At 44.2% G+C, this 17,235-nt stretch overlaps 1 protein-coding gene across 4 annotated transcripts in view; it reads right to left on the bottom strand.

Annotated features, from left to right (window-relative positions):
• Nucleotides 1–552: 552 nt before the first annotated feature.
• The window catches only part of LOC134338936 (sialomucin core protein 24-like), an 81,765-nt gene continuing 65,082 nt past the window's right edge, over nt 553–17,235 (bottom strand). For 3 of the 4 annotated variants that reach the window (XM_063035144.1, XM_063035145.1, XM_063035142.1), the window contains 2 exons: nt 15,011–15,176; nt 553–7,202 (listed from right to left, as the gene is read on the bottom strand). In XM_063035144.1, coding sequence (XP_062891214.1) covers nt 7,196–7,202; nt 15,011–15,176 — 173 coding nt within the window. In that variant the 3' untranslated portion in view covers nt 553–7,195. Of the gene's footprint in view, nt 7,203–9,084; nt 15,177–17,235 lie in introns of those variants that run through there. The other variant, XM_063035143.1, reaches the window with a different exon arrangement.

The following is a 17,235-nucleotide window of genomic DNA, read 5'->3' as shown; positions in this document are numbered from 1 at the left end:
ACTCTTTAAGAAGGCAAAGAGACTGAAGAAAGGAAACTATAGGCCAGTTAGTCTGACCTCAGTGGTTGGGAAGATGTTGGAGTCGATTATCAAGGATGTGGTTCAGGGTACTTGGAGGCACATGATAAAATAGGCCGCAGTCAGCATGATTTCCTCAAGGGAAAATCTTGCCCGACAAATCTGCTGGAATTCTGCGAAGAAACAGCAAGCAGATTAGACAAAGGAGAACCAGTTTCTTTATCCAGAGGGTGGTGAGTCCGTAGAATTTATTGCCTCAGACATCCGTGGAGGCCATGTCATTGGTATATTTAAAGCAGAGATAGATAGATTCTTTAGGGTGTCAAAGGTTAAGGGGAGAAGGCAAGAAGATGCGGTTGAGAGAGGGAAGATAGATTGGTTATGATGGAATTGTGGAGCAGACTTGATAATAGCCTAATTCTGCTCCGATGTCTCATGGTCTCTGTTGTAACATGAACAAAGTCACTGGAGAGGCACTAAAGCTAGTGGATGTAGAATTGTTTTATTCAATAAAAACGAGCAACAGACATCATTTTGAGGCACTCTCGGAGGAAGAGGCCTCCCGACCCAATATTACTTGACATATTATATGTGCTAAAGATCAAAGGACAATTCTATATTTACAATGTATTTACAATGCTTCCTGTGAATCACATATAATTTTTACACCACCTTCTTCGTACCCACACTCCAGGCACCCAGAATGAATGTTAATCAGCAGTGTTTGGGTTTTCAATTTACTGGCGTCCACAGCTCCAGGAAACAGGACTGCATTTTAAATTTAATCTACAATCCACATTCAGGTCTGAAGATTGGTTGCTGAAGTTAATGTTTCCTACATACTCTAATTCCATAACAGTCTTAAACCATTTGTAAACAGAAATGCAACCACACCACCAGTTATTTCAACAAATATTTTAATTTTCCTTTTGCACTAAAATCACAGCAATAATTGGCATGTTACTCACATACCAGAATACAAGTACTGGATAATACAACAAGTCATCAAAATAGTGCAATCACAATCCAAGCAGTTTCCTAAAATTATTTATATAAAAACCGTTAAAGACAGAAACATTTAAAAAGGGCCAATCCATTCATCCATGTAAAATAAATAACTCTCCCTCACTGGTGACAAATTATGGTGAGGTCTTTTTAGAAGTCGGGAAAAAGAAACCACATGTCATCAAAGCTTTCGACGAGAAGATCAAAAGCAAAAACGGAACGGGTTCTTCCATGCCCACGGCTTTGATTGCCAAAGGAGCAAAAAAAGGGAGAAAAAATTGCACTCGACAAATCCACTCACAGTCAGAATAGAAAATATTACAATTTACTTAACACAAGGCACCTTAAACACAATATCTGTGCAACAAAGCCAGTTACAAGGCAGTTAGGAAGTTCGTGCTGTTGATATACATAGCCTAGATATTGGTTAACAACATCTTAAACCCTCAACAGGAAGGAGCTGTTAAATTATTATTCTATCTGGTACTGGGTAGCAATGGAAAATTAATTAATTGAATGCCTCGTGGACGTTGGTAGCGTGGAATTATATTCTTGCGTAGTTAAGACATACACAGTCTGTATAGGGAGGGCAGCAATGTTAAAGCCTCATGCTATATTAAGGTGGAGATGAATGAAAATATGCAAATAGTCTAGCAGCCAAGCCAACTGAACAATGAATATGGGTACAATGGGACTGAGGATGGGGTATCATGCTCAAAGGGGTGATGTGAGGTGGACCCAAGGAGGTCATTGATGGGCTGAATGGCCTAATTCTGCTCTTCGGCTTTATGGTCTGCTCTGGAGCAGACTCAATGGGCCAAATGATCTAATTCTGCTCCTGTGTCTGATGGCTTTTCCTGAACCTGATGCATTGGGCTGAATGGCCTAATTCTGCTCCTATGGTCTAAGATCAGGCTCCACTACAACTTGGATTCTCTTCTATATTTTAGGAAACTCAGGTGCCCGTTAGATGGCAGCCTGTGGTGTTGATAAGGATTGGGTGGTGACTGAGACTATTACCAAACCAACCCCAGAATGAAGCACTGGTGTGTGTGTGTGTGTGTGTGTGTGCGTTTTTCCCCATTTGCTAACTGCACAGGGCCCTGGTTGACAAACCGTCTCCAATGTGGCCCAACGAAAGCTGAACTCAAACCATTGCTGGCCTTACAATACCACTTCAGCCCCAGTGACAATATTAGAAGAGACCACAGTGAGGTGTTTCAATGAGTACTAGACCAGGCCAACATTCACCCTTCTCTCAGCACGACATCGATTTGATTGCTCTATGATGAGTAACTAGAATTAAGATAGAACATAGACCAGTGCAGCACAGGAACAGGCCATTCGGCCCACAATATTGTGCTGAACCAGCTAAAAGACAAATCAATAACATCCAATTGCTAATCCCTCCCACCTGCACAATGTCCACATCCTTCCAACTTCCTCCCATCCATGTGTCCATCCAAATGTCTCTTAAAAGCCACTAATGTATTTGCCTCTACCACCAGACCAGGCAGCACATTCCAGGAATCCACCACTCTCTGAGTAAAAAACTTAACCCTCTCATCCCCTTTCAACCTACCCACTCACACTCAATGCATGCCCTCTGGCATTAGACATTCCCATCCAGGAACTGGGATGCTTTGGTGTGGCAAGAGGGTTTGAAACGTGGGCAGCGTTCCTGGTGTAATCCAGATTCCATTTGTGAATAAACCTAAAGAAGTTCAGTTTCTCCCTTCTCACCAGCTCATGCCAACTCTGGTTTGGGTGGACCAAATGCTACATCTAGAATCTAGATCAGGGGTTCACAACTTGGGGTCCACTGACCCCTTGATTAATGGCATTGGTTCAAGGCATAAAAAAAGTTTTGAACCCCTGTTCAAGAGGAAGTTCAAGGTAGCAAGTTCATTAGATACTTTATTTCTCTCTCTCTCTCTTTGCATTGGGTGTTTGTTGGTCTTTTTTTAATGGATTCTGTTACGTTTCTTTTTTAGCGGCTGCCTGTAAGGAGGTGAAACGCAAGGATGCATAATGTATACATACTTTGATAATAAATGTACTTTGAGATTAATGCCTAATGGGTGTTTTTAGGGCACATTTGTCACTAGACCTTTGCCCAAAGCATCACAGAGACACCAATTCTCTCTTCTGCCCTCCTCTCATTGGGCAGAAGATCCAAAGGCCCTGAAAGCATGTACCACTGGGGTGAAGGACAGCTTCTACTCCACTGCTATAAGGTTATTGAATTGTTCCCCAATTGGATCATGTGGACTCTTGACCTCACAATCTATCTCGTTGTGATCCAGCACTTTATTGTCTACCTGCACTGCACTCTGTAGTTGTGGCGCTAATCTGCATTTTTGCCTTGTACTACCTCAAAGTACAAATGGTTTGTATAGATGGCATGCAAAATAAAGTTTTTCACTGTACCATGGTACACATGACAATAATAAACCAATTTATAAAAATGACATGATATTCTCAAAGCCTCCTTGCTTTACTCTGCACGAGCGCAAGTAGATCAACATAAGGTAGTCTCTCCCTCTTGGTTGGAAATTATTCCCACCCTCTGGGTTGAAATCTAGATATACTTGACTACAGAATTATACTGGACAACAAAGATTTTGCTTCCTAAATGCCTTTGGGTGTATCTTTATGGATTCTGGGCTGCTGATCATGAAAATCACCATGAAATTTCCCTAACATGCACCATTTTTGGGACTCTTACCTAAGAAGGGGATGTCCTGATATTGGAAGGGCTTCAAAGGAGGCTCATGAAAATGATTCTGGGATTGAGAGGCTTGTCATATGAGGAGGATTTGATGGCTCTGTGCCTGTACTCACTGGAATTCAGAAGAATGAGGGGTGAACTCATTGAAAACTATCGAATGTTGGAAGGCCTCTATAGAGTGGATGTGGAGAGGATGTTTCCTATACTGGGGGAGGCTAAGACCAGAGGACACAGCCTCAGAATAGAGGGACACCCATTCTGAACAGAGAAGAGGAGAAATGCTTATATACAAGAATTATGATCAGCCTGTTGTTCCTTCAGATAAATCAAACAGCAAGTCTGAGTTACTACCCCTCAACCATCAGGCTCCTGAATAAAAGGGGATAGTTATACTTACAAGTCCATCCATTGAGATGTTCCACTTTAAGGACTTAACCACTTTAACCAATGATCTCACTTTAAGGACTCTTTATCTCGTGTTGTCGTTATTTATTTATATTTTCCTTTGCACAGTTTGTTGTCTTCTGCACTCTGGTTGATCTTTCACTGATCCTGTTATAGTTACTATTCTATAGATTTGCCGAGTATGCCCACAGGAAAATGAATCTCAGGGCTGTATATGGTGACATATATGTACTCCGATAATAAAATTTACTTTGGACTTTGAGGGTTTGCCCCATTCATTCAGAAGTGGCGGAAGAGGTGCAAACAGCAAAATCTGGTCCCATTAAAAGCTACCAGATTTGCTTACGTTAGACAGCACAGGATTCTGTATTTATCCACAGGGTAAAGTGTCTGAGGTGCCAGTAGGTTAAAGGTGTGTGTGATGAATATCAAGAGGGTGTTCATAAATGTTGAATGGGACCATAATAATGTGGAAATAAATTGTTCATAATGGGACCTCAAAAATTATTAATTTTTTATTTAGAAGTACAGCACAGAACGGGGCGTTTCAGCTCAAGGAGCCTCACCACCTAGCAACAAACCGGTTTAACCCTAGGACAATTTATAATGTCCAATTAACCTACCAACATCTACGTCTTTCCCCTGTGGGAGGAAACCAGAGCATCTGGAGGAAACCCACAGGCTCATGGGAAGGACGTACAAACTTCTTAAAGAGGACCCTGGAATTGAACTCTGAACTTTGACATCCCGAGCCGTAATAGTTTTGCGGAAACCGCTACGCCACCATAGCGCCCCAGATGAAGGGCATTATTATAAGAAGGTGACAACAACATCCCAGTGCATTTCTCAAGGAGGAAACACGTGGAGAAGCGTTGAATTGGTTAGGATTTTATTGCTTGGAGCATAGGAGGGTGAGGGGAGATTTGATAGAGGTATACAAAATTATGGGGTGGGGGGGGTTGTAGATATGGTGAATCTAAGCAGGCTTTCTTCTGCAGAGGTTGGGTGAGACTAGAACTGGAGGTCATAGGTTAAGGGTGAAAGGTACAATATTTAAGGGGAACTGTTACGTATTGTAATTTCAAAACATTAAACTAATACGAAGGAAAACTCAGGAGTCTGAAATGCAGGTCTAACTTCATGTTTACTTCAAGCAAGGCACATGTGTATCACGCTTAAAGTAAACTCAAAGTGGGCCGGAGTTTCAGAGTCCCATTAGTTTAACGTTTAAAGTTAGAAGTCAGGGACTTTTCCAGTCGGAGTGGGGTGTGAGTGTGGAGTGAGCTGCCAGTGGATACTGTGCTATCATGCCATACACCTCACCACATTACTGGGCCACAAATCTTACACCACCAAAGCTTTGGATCATCAATCCTCGGGTCCTCAGGGACGGGGCGCTGTCAGTAATTAAACAAGGTACATTTGCATCCCTGTTCTGGGAGGACAGATGTGGGTGAGTGGTGCATAGATCCTCCACTCCTGATGTTACCTGATACCCCCCTGGACTGCTGGCAGCACACTCCTGCTACCTCCAAAGGGAATTAAAGAATAGCAGGCATTGATTCAAAATGGACAATGGATTTACACATGTCCAGATTAAACTGGGAGTTCAACTTTTCCCACAAGAACAGAAGTTCAGAAAGGACTACCAGTATAAGGATCTAAATTGTTTAACCCCACCCACCTAAAGACTACAGGGTTCCATTTAGTGTGAGAATATCTGTCTTCAGTAACGACAGTTACTCCTGGCAACCAAGGGAGTCGTGTCATCTTTTGCACTTTGCTTGTCAGTACTTGTTTATGATAGATTTTTTTCCCCCACAAATTCTAATGTATTTCCTTATTTTCCTGTAAATGCCCACAAGAAAATGAATCTCGAGTACATGGTGACATATACGCACTTTCAAAGGCCCAGGTGGAGTGGACGTGAAGAGGGTGCTTCCAACAGTGGGAGAATCTAGGACCAGTGGGCACAGCCTCAGAATAGAGCGACGACCATATAGAACGGAGATGAGGAGGAATTTTTGTAGCCAGAGTGTGGTGAATCTGTGGAATTCATTGTCACAGGCTGTGGAGGCCAAGTCATTGGGTATATTTAAGGCAGAGGTTGATAGATTCTTGAATACTCAGGGTATGAAAGGATATGGGGAGAAGGCAGGAGATTGGGGCTGAGAGGGAAATGGATTGGCCATGAAAAAATGGAGGCCAAGTTATCATCTATACTTAAAGCAGAGGTTGATAGGTTCTTGATTAGCCAGGGTGTAAAAGGTTTCGAGGAGAAGGCAGGAGATGGGGCTGAGAGCAAAAATAAATCAGACATGATCGAATGGTAGAGTTATCATGGATTATGGTCTTAAAAACGATGACGAAAAAAATCACACTTTGGAATGTCAACAACACCTTCAGTAATTTAACCAACAAACAGGTGGTTCACGAAACCACAGCCAAGCTGAGCAGGGGCTGGATATGATGTGCTTGGGGGAGCTTGCTGTTGTAACGAACACCACTCCAACTGATCCTCCAAATGGCCAAATACGCGCCCGAATCTCGATGACACTGGAACACAAATCTCACGGCCTTTTTTTCTCCAGTGGAGGAGACATTGTGCAAAGTTTCGAGAGACAAAGATTTTACAGCAACAGAATAAATTTGGTTTCACAATTACATTTTGTTAAAACTGGATAAGCACTTGGATCTTAAACCAAACAGGATCAAAGCAACAGTCCACATATAAAAAACACTCCATTGTGTAAGGGTTGGCTCAATAGTTAAGTCAAATTATTAATGTACATTCTTGTTAAAAATTCCCAGTGCATATTCTTAGTTCTACTGGGGGGCAATGCAAAGAATATACCCTTGCATCCGTCATCAATTACATCCATCCCGTCAAAGGCAAACAGAACTGCAATTCCATTCAGTGAGATGCTGTACAAGTATCAGATTAGTGAGGAGAACTTCAGTTATTAAATGTTTGTTGGGAAACAGTGTGCAGTTTGTGTTTTGGCCACTTCAAGCCCACTCTCTTCCATCCTGTGATTATATCCTATTCAACCAGAACACAAAAGGTTTGTTTTTTTAACTTGCTAACAAACTTATCACTGTCGTTGCAATAAAATGGACAAATAGCATTTTTCTTTCTAACAGGCTCCAAAATCGTCTGTGGTTTTTAGAAACCATCACAACCTTCCTTGTCCTCACTGCTTATCTTGGAACTAAAGGCTGGTATTGCTAAGTCAAATAATAATTCGCAACCTTTTGACCTGAAATGAAGGGACACGGATGAACACTCTCAAGCAAACCCAAATTAAGCCGATATATCAGGGAATTTCTTTCAACAGAAAATCAGCCACGAAATTTCAGTGAAAAGCTTTTGAAAATTTTGGAGGAGTGAGGGGAGATTTGATAGAGCTGAACAGAATTAAGTAATACAAAAATGATGTAATGTTGAGAATTTATCAAGCACTAGTGAGGTCTTACTTGGAGTATTGTGAGCAGTTTTGAGCCCCTTATCCTAGAAAGGATGTGCTGAAACTGGAGAGGGTTCAAAGGAGGTTCCCGAAAATGATTCCAGGATTGAAGCGTGTTTGATGACTCTGGGCCTGTATTCACTAGAATTCATAAGAATGAGGCATGGCCTAATTGAAACCTATCAAATGGAGAAAGGCCTTGATAGAGTGGATGTGGAGAGGATGTTTCCTCTAGTGGGGGAGTCTAAGTCCAGAGGGCACAGCCTCAGGATAGAAGGGCATCTTTTTTGACTGGAGATGAGGAGGAATTTCTTTAGCCAGAGAGTGGTGAATCTGTGGAATTCTTCGCCACAGGCAGCTGAGGAGGCCAGAGGTTTAAGGTAGAGGTTGATAGATTCTTGATTGGTCAGGGTATGAAGGGATACGGGGAGAAGGCAGGAGATTGGGGCTGAGAGGGAAATGGAGCAGCCATGACGAAATGGCAGAGCAGACTCGATGGGCCTAATGGCCTCATTCTGCTCCTATATCTTGTTGTCTTATGGTCCAATTATACTTTATACTTTATTGTCGCCAAACAATTGATACTAGAGCGTACAATGATCACAGCAAAACTTGATTCTGCGCTTCGCAGAATGAGGGGTATAGATAGGGTAAATGTAAGTGGGCTTTTTATGTTGAGGTTGGGAGTGTGTACGACTTCAACGTAGCATTGTAAAGAAATAATCTGTGAGGCTGGCATGCAAAAATGATTTTCACCTGTATTTTAGCACATTTGAAAATTAATAAACCAACAACACTGCAAATCTGTGGAATCCAGGCTCTCTATTCTAAACCAAACAGCTGAATTTGAAGCTGCCCTAGTGGGCTTTAGACTCATTTTCTCAGAGTAATGGTTCCCCGTATCACAATTTCAGTGATGTAGTGTAGTAGTCAGCTTAACGCTTTACAGTGACAGTGACCTGGGTTCAATTCCTGCTGCTGCTGTAAGGAGTCTGTATGTTCTCCCCGTGACCGCCTGGGTTTCCGGTTTCCGCCAACAGTCCGGAGACGTACCGGTTGGTAGGTTCGTAAACACAAAATATTCTGCAGATGCTGGGGTCAAAGCAACACTCACAACACGCTGGAGGAACTCAGCAGATCGGGCTGCATCCGTGGAAAAGATCGGTCGACGTTTCGGGCCGGAACCCTTCGTCAGGACTGTAGGGGGAAGGGACAGAGGCCCTATAAAGAAAATGGGGGGAGGGTGGGAAGGAGAAGGCTGGTAGGTTCCAGGTGAAAAACCAGTAAGGGGAAAGATAAAGGGGTAGGGGAGGAGAGGCAGGGAGGTGATAGGCAGGAAAGGTGAAAGAGGAATAGGGGAAACACACTACCAGCCTTCTCCTTCCCACCCTCCCCGCACCTTCTTTCTAGGGCCTCTGCCCCTTCCCTCTTCAGTCCTGACGAAGGGTTCCAGCCCGAAACATCGACCAATCTTTCCCACAGATGCTGCCCGACCGGCCGGTTGGTAGGTTAATTGGTCATTGTAAATTGTCCTGTGATTAGGCTGGGGTTGATGGGCAGTGCAGCTTGAACGACTGAAAGGGAGTACTTTGCACTGTATGTCAATAAATAAATAAATTCTGACCCAAACCAGTAGTGATTTTTTTTCCCTATTCCACCCTGATTGACCAGGCGGCAGGGGTGGGGGAAATTTGTTCACCGGATGGAGAAATCGATGTTCATGCCATCAGGTTGGAGGCGACCCAGAGGGAATATAGAGCGTTGCTCCTCCACCCTGAGGGCGGCTTCACCTTGGTACAAGAGGAGGCCGTGGACTGACCGTTGGAATGGGAATGAAAATGCCTGGCCACAAGGAAGTCTCAATTGCAACGGATAGTGTGCAGGTGCTCAATGAGGCAGTCTCCATTAGGAAAAACTTCACTCAGCTTCACTCACCCCATCATTGAAATGTTCCCACAACCTATGGACTCACTTTCAAGGACCCTGCATCTGATGTCCTTGTTATTCATTCCTTATTCACTTATATTTGCATTTGCACAGTTTGTTGTCTTCTGCACCCTGGTTGATCTTTCATTGATCCTGTTGTAGTTACTATTTTATAGATTTGTTGAGTACGCCCACAGAAATTGAATCGTAGGGTTGTATATGGTGACCGATATGTTCATTGATAATAAAATTTACTTTGAACTTTGAGCTTTTGATTCTGGTTGGAGATTCAACCCCAATGATGGGTCAATGTAAATAATGCTCTGGCAGTATCCCAGTACTTATATAAAACCTGGCAGCAGTGATGATTAGCTCTTTTAAAAAATTCACAACAGAGTGTGATTCCAAACCAGGAGAACAACTTTGTTATAATTATGCCTCTTTAAATGCAATCAATTAGCAGTCCAACAAGTGTCAATGTCTACTCTACTGACAGACAACTGGGTCAAAGCCAATCTAATGCTTGTTTGGGCAAGTTCAGGGTTTGCACTGTGCAGTGTACGTGACACACATGCAGACATTTGATGGCGAGACATTTGATTTCAACTGGTTCTGGATGCACGGCAAGTGACCAACCGGAAGGTCTCTGGACTGTGGGAGGAAACCCACGCGGTCACGGGGAGAACGTACAAACTTACAGTCAGTGGCAGGAAATGAACCTGGGTCACCGGCGCTGTAAACCGTGTCTCCACTGGGCTGCCCTACTCCGGGAGCAGAGTTTCAGCAGCTCCCCACAGACAGGGAAAGAATTCCCAATTTCTGGGTCGGAATCCACAGATACATTTGGAGGATATTCGGGAAAAACCAAAAAATAAGGAGGTCCTCCTTCCTTCCGAGGATAAAAATCTCACGTTAATCAGTTCTAGAACAAGGCACTTTCAGAAAAGTTTCAAACTCATCACAGTTCAATGTTGTAGGCCACTGACTGTCAATAATTAACAATTACCAACTTCCGACTCAAGGTGCTAATCATTTAAGGCTTAAAGGTGAAAAATTCCAAGGCTTTTGTTAGGTAACAGTGGGTGACAAAGGTCACTAGATTATGGTTCACTTCCTCCATTGCATAATTCTATGTCACCGTCCGTTAAAGGCAGTGCAATAAATATGTTCTTCCAAGAGGACCACAACCTTGTCGTAGGGTCTGGAGGCTTGTGTGCCTCAATGATCTGGAGAGCCATGTTGGCTGAAGACAAGGCTTTACACTTTGGCTCTTGGTAGGGTCACCCACACCAAAACAGGCCAAAGGGTAGAGGCCAGACTAAGAGTGATCCACTGGTTCTCCAGGTTTGGGGGTTCAGCTCAGGGCTAACAACCCTGACTGGTTAAAAAAAACTGATGGAAACAGCAATGAAGAGTCCTTCTACATCTGAGTGTGACGGTTTTCCAGAGTCTCCGCAGTAGAGACCGAGAGGAAGCTACTGACCTGATGAAGGAAGCCCTGAGCACTGTCAGAGATGGAGGATCTTCATTGCTGCCCTAAACACCCAGCAGCGTAACGGGCCGTAACTAATAAATATGGAGCTTCTCAAAAGCACAATTTGCACCAGTAACAAATTAAAACCTCTAAAGTAAGCGTATCGTTGTAAACAGAATTTAACGAAATGCACACCAACAGAAAACCAATCTGCACTCAGATGCATTGCTACACATAAACAGATGTGAATCTCGCTGTTTGCCTACGAAGCAGGTTAGCTCATTTACAGGAAAACGATGTTGCAGCAACTTCTTATACAACCTACTGCGTCTCCTCATTACTTGCAGCATGTAAGGGGTTAAAAAGGAACAAAAAACAAACATAATGAAGCACATAGAGCATTGCGAAGCAGTGCGCACGACAGTGACACATTATTATTACAAACATTTGGTTGTAAATTTTGCCTCAGGATCAGCGTCTATTGCAGAGAGAACAAGTCAGATATAATTGGGTCAACACTTCTCCTGTTTGTAATAATAGCTTTGATAAACACCAAAGCAATTCAGAGCCGAAAAAAAAAGAAAAAATATTTTCTACCTGGTAGGACTGTGGAATGAATGAGGGATCAGTTTAGCATGACATGAGAAAATCTATGTTTCAAAGGTCTGCAGTTATTTGTAATTTATCAAAGCTAGTGATCATTTTTATTTTCGGAAGGATGTTGCGGAACAGGCCCCCAAGCCAGAGGATGAGCTGCGACCTTGTTGAATGGCCAAACCCATGTGGGAGCTCCAGGCAAAGGGTTGAAGAAATTATTGGACAAGTTATACATGCATGGGCCAACTTTAACACGTGAGGAGCGTTTGATGGCTCTGGGCCTGTACTTGCTGGAGCTTAGAAGAATTGGGGGGAGGGGGATCTCATTGAAGGCTATTGACTATTGAAAAACCTAGACAGAGCGGATGTGAAGAGGATGTATTCCATAGCGGGGCAAGTCACAGCCAGAGGGCACAGTTTCAGGACAGAACGATGGACCTTTGTTTATTCATTTCTTGAGATACAGTGTGGAATTGACCCTTCTGGCCCTTCGAGCCCTGCCACCCAGCAATCTTCTGATTTAATCCTCGTCTAATGACAGGCCAATTTACAAAGATCAATTATCCTTGCCAATCGGTACGTCTTTAGACTGCGGGAGGAAATCGGAGCACCCGGAGGAAACCCACGCGGTCACGAGGACAGCATACAAACTCCTTACGGACAGCGGCGGGAAATTGAACCCAGGTCGCTGGAACTGTATGGCGTTCCGCTAACCACTGCACTACCGCGCCGCCCAATCTCTTCAGGTCAGAGATGAGGAGGAATTTCTTTAGCCAGAGTGTGGTGAATCTGTGGAATTCATTGCTTCAGACGGCTGTGGAGGCCCAAGTCACTGAGTATATTTAAAGCAGAGGTTGATAAATTCTTGATTGGTCAGGGCATCGAAGGTTAGGGGGAGAAGGCAAGGGAATGGGGTTCTGAGGGATAATAAATTAGCCATGATGGAATGGCAGAGTAGACTGAGCCGAATAGCCTAATTCCACTCCCATGTCTTCTGGTCTTATGAAAATGCTCCGATGTCTATCCCCCTCCCACCTCAATCCATTGTGTGTGGCACTAAGGTAGCACATTGAATTTCTCAGAAAAGAGAGTCAAGAGTTCTCAGTTACCAGTCACTGCTCCTTGTGGGCCAAGATCCAAAATCTTACCAAAGCTCTTCAGGATCAGTCAGCTGCTTCACACCCAAATACAAAACAAATACTTATTTGGGGGAAGTACTAAACATCCGTTGGCCCTTGAGGACACACAGATGTCAACAACAGATGCAAAACGTAAGCTGCAGGCAAACAGGTGTGCAAACACACACACACAAAGAAGTATCGGGAGCTTCGGATCCCCAAGGGTTCTTGCCAGATTTATGACAAGAGCAAACCTGTGCAGAACAAGCCCCAACAATGGACCCATTGTTAAAGTTACTCTTAGACTAAATTACAGACAGGAAAATTTCTACTGGCACTCAAAAAGGACGAGAACCAATTTCTACAGGGACTCAAAGGGGTAAGAGCCAATTTCTACAGGGACCCAAAGGGACTAGAGCCTATTTCTACAGGCACTCAAAGAGACGAGATCCAATTTCTATTAGCACTCAAAGGGGTAAAAGCCAATTTCTACTGGCACTCAAAGGGACGAGAGCCAATTTCTACTGGCACTCAAAAAGGACGAGAAACAATTTCTACAGGCACTCAAAGGGACAAGAGCCAATTTCTACAGGCATTCAAAGGGGTAAGATCCAATTTCTACAGGGACTCAAAGGGGTAAGAGCCAATTTCTACAGGGACCCAAAGGGACTAGAGCCTATTTCTACAGGCACTCAAAGAGACGAGATCCAATTTCTATTGGCACTCAAAGGGGTAAAAGCCAATTTCTACTGGCACTCAAAGGGACGAGAGCCAATTTCTACTGGCACTCAAAGGGACAAGATCTAATTTCTACAGGCACTCAAAGGGACAAGAGCCAATTTCTACAGGCACTCAAAGAGATGAGATCCAATTTCTACAGGCACTCAAAGGGACGAGAACCAATTTCTACTGGCACTCAAAGGGACGAGAGCCAATTTCTACTGGCACTCAAAGGGTAAGATCCGATTGCTACAGGCACTCAAAGGGGTAAGAGCCAATTTCTACAGGCACTCAAAGGGACGAGAACTAGATTCCATCAGCAAATCCTATCAATCCTACAAAATATGCAGAAAATACCCTTAAAATTATGCCCCCTTGTATTAGCATCATGGCGTCAAAGCTTACGGGGAGAAGGCCGGGAACTGAGGTTGAGGAGGAGAGAGAAAGAGGATCAGCCATGATTGAATGGTGGAGCAGACTTGATGGGCCAGATGACCTAATTCTGCTCCTATGTCTTATGGTCGAGCCATTTCTGTCCTGAGAATAGTCTCTGGCGATCCACTCAATCTCACGAAAAGGTTATGAAAGATTACTGGGTACTGTATGTGGACAGAGGACTGGAAAATGGCTTTCAATCCAAATAAATATGATGTATTTCACTTTGATTGATCAAACCAAGGTAGGACTTGTACAGTGAATGACAAACACAAGAAAATCTGCAAATGCTGGAAATCTAAAACAACACTGGAGGAACTCAGCAGGTCCAGTAGCGTCTCTGGAAATGAATAAACAGCCGACGTTTTGGATGGAGACCCTTCAGCAGGATTGGAAAGGAAGGGGGAAGACGCCAGAATAAAAAGGTGGGGGGAGGGGAAGGAAGATAGATGGAAGGTGATAGGTGAAGCCAGGTGGGTGGGAAAGGTCACGGGCTGGAGAAGAAAGAATCTGATAGAAGGGAAGAGTGGACAATAGGAGAAAGGGAAGGAGGAGGGGACCCAGGGAAGAGGTAATAGGCAGGTGAGAAGAAGTAAAAGGTCAGAGTGAGGAACAGAGGGGAGGGGGTGGAATTCGTTCATCAGAAGGAGAAATCGATGTCCATGCCATCAGGTTGGAGGCCACCCAGATGGAGTATAAGGTGTTGCTCCTCCACCCTGAGGGTGGCCTCATCTTGACAGCATCTGCAGAATTCATTGCGCTTGGAGTAATGTGTCAAATTTTCGCCACCCTGCTGTAGAAAGATGTTACGATACTAAAAAGAATGCAGAAATGTTTCAGCAGAATGTTGCCTGGATTTGGGGGCCTGAGCTACAAGAAGTTAGGGCTTGAATCTCCAGAACGTAGGAGATCGAGGGGTGACCTGATCGAATTGTATAACATCGTGTGGGGGGGGGGCGAAAACCACAAAATATGCGGAAATAATAGTTTAATAGACACACAGGATAAAGCAAAAATTGGACAGTTTCAACACGCAAAAGCAAGCACAGAAAGGAGGGCATGGGAGGAGTCCACAGCACAGGAAGATGGCATGCCACACGGGGTTGATTCTTACAGAGTTTGGTAGGTCCCGTCGCGCGCTTTGAAGAACTTGATTGCGAAGAAAAAAGCTGCCTCGGCTCCTAGGACCAGCACCATGCCCCCAATGAAACTGGCAGGGTCAAAGCTGGAGGGCGAGTACACAGGAGCCGTCGTTGGGACCTCTGTGGTGGGGGCAGGCTCTGCAAGAAAGGACCAAAGAAAAAATCTACAGCAAAGTCCACATATCAGTGTGCTACGGTCAGACTGTCGCAGTGCATTAAAACTGGCCACGGTTTGAAAAGATAGTTGTCAACAGCAATGCAAGTGTGGTTATTTTCTTTAGAGACACGGCGCTGAACAGGCCCTTACTGTCTAACCAGCCACGCCACCCAGAAACCCACCCATTTAACCCCAGCCTAATCACGGGACGATTTACAATGATCAATTATCCTTCCAACAGGTACGTCTTTAGACTGTGGGAGGAAACCCATACGGTCACAGGGAGAACGTACAAACTCCCCTTGCAGACAGTGGCGAAACTGGACTCTGACCCTGAGCTGTAATAGCGTCACGCTAACCGCCTATACTATCCTGGCACCTCAATGTTTGTTATCTATTCAGCCCATCTAGTCTCTGCCAGCCCCAGAGAAATCCATCCACCCCTTTTCCTTCATCTCCTGGTAGTCCTGACACCTTTCTCTCTCTCTCTCTCTCTCTCTCACATACCTGTCAACACTCCCCCCACCCCACCCACCACCACCACCATTTGATTCTCCTGCCCCTAAACCAAACCAAGGGACATGTTACAACAGCCAGCTAAATGGGACGAGAGACGAATCTTCAGGTCAAGATGCTGCCAAAGTGGGGTCTCTGGTGAGGCCGAGGCTCTGACTTAGTTTTTTTTCTTCAGGTTTGTAGGGATGGTTTTGGTGACAGAGGGGTGTTAGGGATTTACAGACAAGGATGTGGGAAAAATAGAGGACAGGCCAGAGTCTAAGCCTCCACTTTGTGTTCGAAGGCCAGCAACGTGGACGAGGGGCATTCGTGGTCAGATGTCGGACTGGCAGACCAGTGAATCGATGAGATTGGAGTCTGAGGCCTAGTGTTTGCAGTGCCATTGTCGGTGAGTCTGGAGTCCGAGGCTTAGTGTTCGGGGTGCTGCCATTGGTGAATCTGGAGTCTGAGGCCTGGTGTTCAGTGTGCTGTCGTCGGCCTGTCTGGAGTCAGAGGCCTAGTGCTTGGTATTCTGTCGTTGGCGAGTCTGGTGTCCGAGGCCTAGTGTTTGGGATCCTTAATGAGGATCCCTATTCGTCCCCATCGTCGAGCCTATCGTCTATGAGTCTGCTGGTTGGTGCTTCTGCAAGCACAACTGGGAGGGCGTAAATTCTTCTGCTGCTGCTTGTGTGATGGGAGCGGGGAGGGGGGCTTGGGTGTTCTGATGTTTCTTTCATTCAGTCTCTGGGGTTTCTTGTTTTGTGGATGTCTGCGAAGAGTAAGAATTTCAGGTTGTATACTGTATATGTTCTCTGATATTAAACTGAACTGTTTGTACAACTGTCCAAAAACAACAAATTTCATGACATGTGTCAGTGATAGAAAATCTGATTCCGATTCTGAATGTTTCAATGTAAACAACTCTGAATCTGAATCCTGGCAGCCCTGACACTGCCTGCCTGTCAACTCTCCTTTTACTCTTCAGCCATTGATCCACGCTAAAATTGGTCCTCTGCAAGACCAGAATGGTAATCCATGTGTGGAGCCAAAACGGATGGGGTGATATCTTAAATGCATTCTTTGCATCTGCATTGAATCTGGAGATGGATACAGAGTCCATACAAGTTTGGCAAAGTGGCATCAACTTCATGGACCCTGTACAGATTACTGAGGAGGAGGTGTTTGCTACCTTGAGGCAAATCAGGGTGGATAAATCCCCAGGGCCTGACAAGGTGTTGAGCATAAAGTTTCCCGTTATGCTGACGATCTTTTACTTTTTATATCAAACCCGACTACTCCTTACCCTTAATGTTTTGACTTCTTAATAAATTTAGTCAGCTTTCTGGTTATAAACTTAATTTACGTAAGAGTGAACTCTTTCCAATTAATAGAGAAGTACAAGCTACAAACTACTTTAAAAGGCCTCCCTTTTAAAGTAGTTAACAATCAATTTACTTACCTTGGTATTACAGTAACAAGGAACTTTAAGAATCTTCTTCGAGAAAATTTTACCAATCTTCTAAACTCTACAAACAGAGTTTGACA

Source organism: Mobula hypostoma, chromosome 28 (assembly GCF_963921235.1).
Source record: "Mobula hypostoma chromosome 28, sMobHyp1.1, whole genome shotgun sequence".
Taxonomy (NCBI): Eukaryota; Metazoa; Chordata; class Chondrichthyes; order Myliobatiformes; family Myliobatidae; genus Mobula; species Mobula hypostoma.
This window is presented reverse-complemented; position numbering and strand designations above follow the sequence as displayed.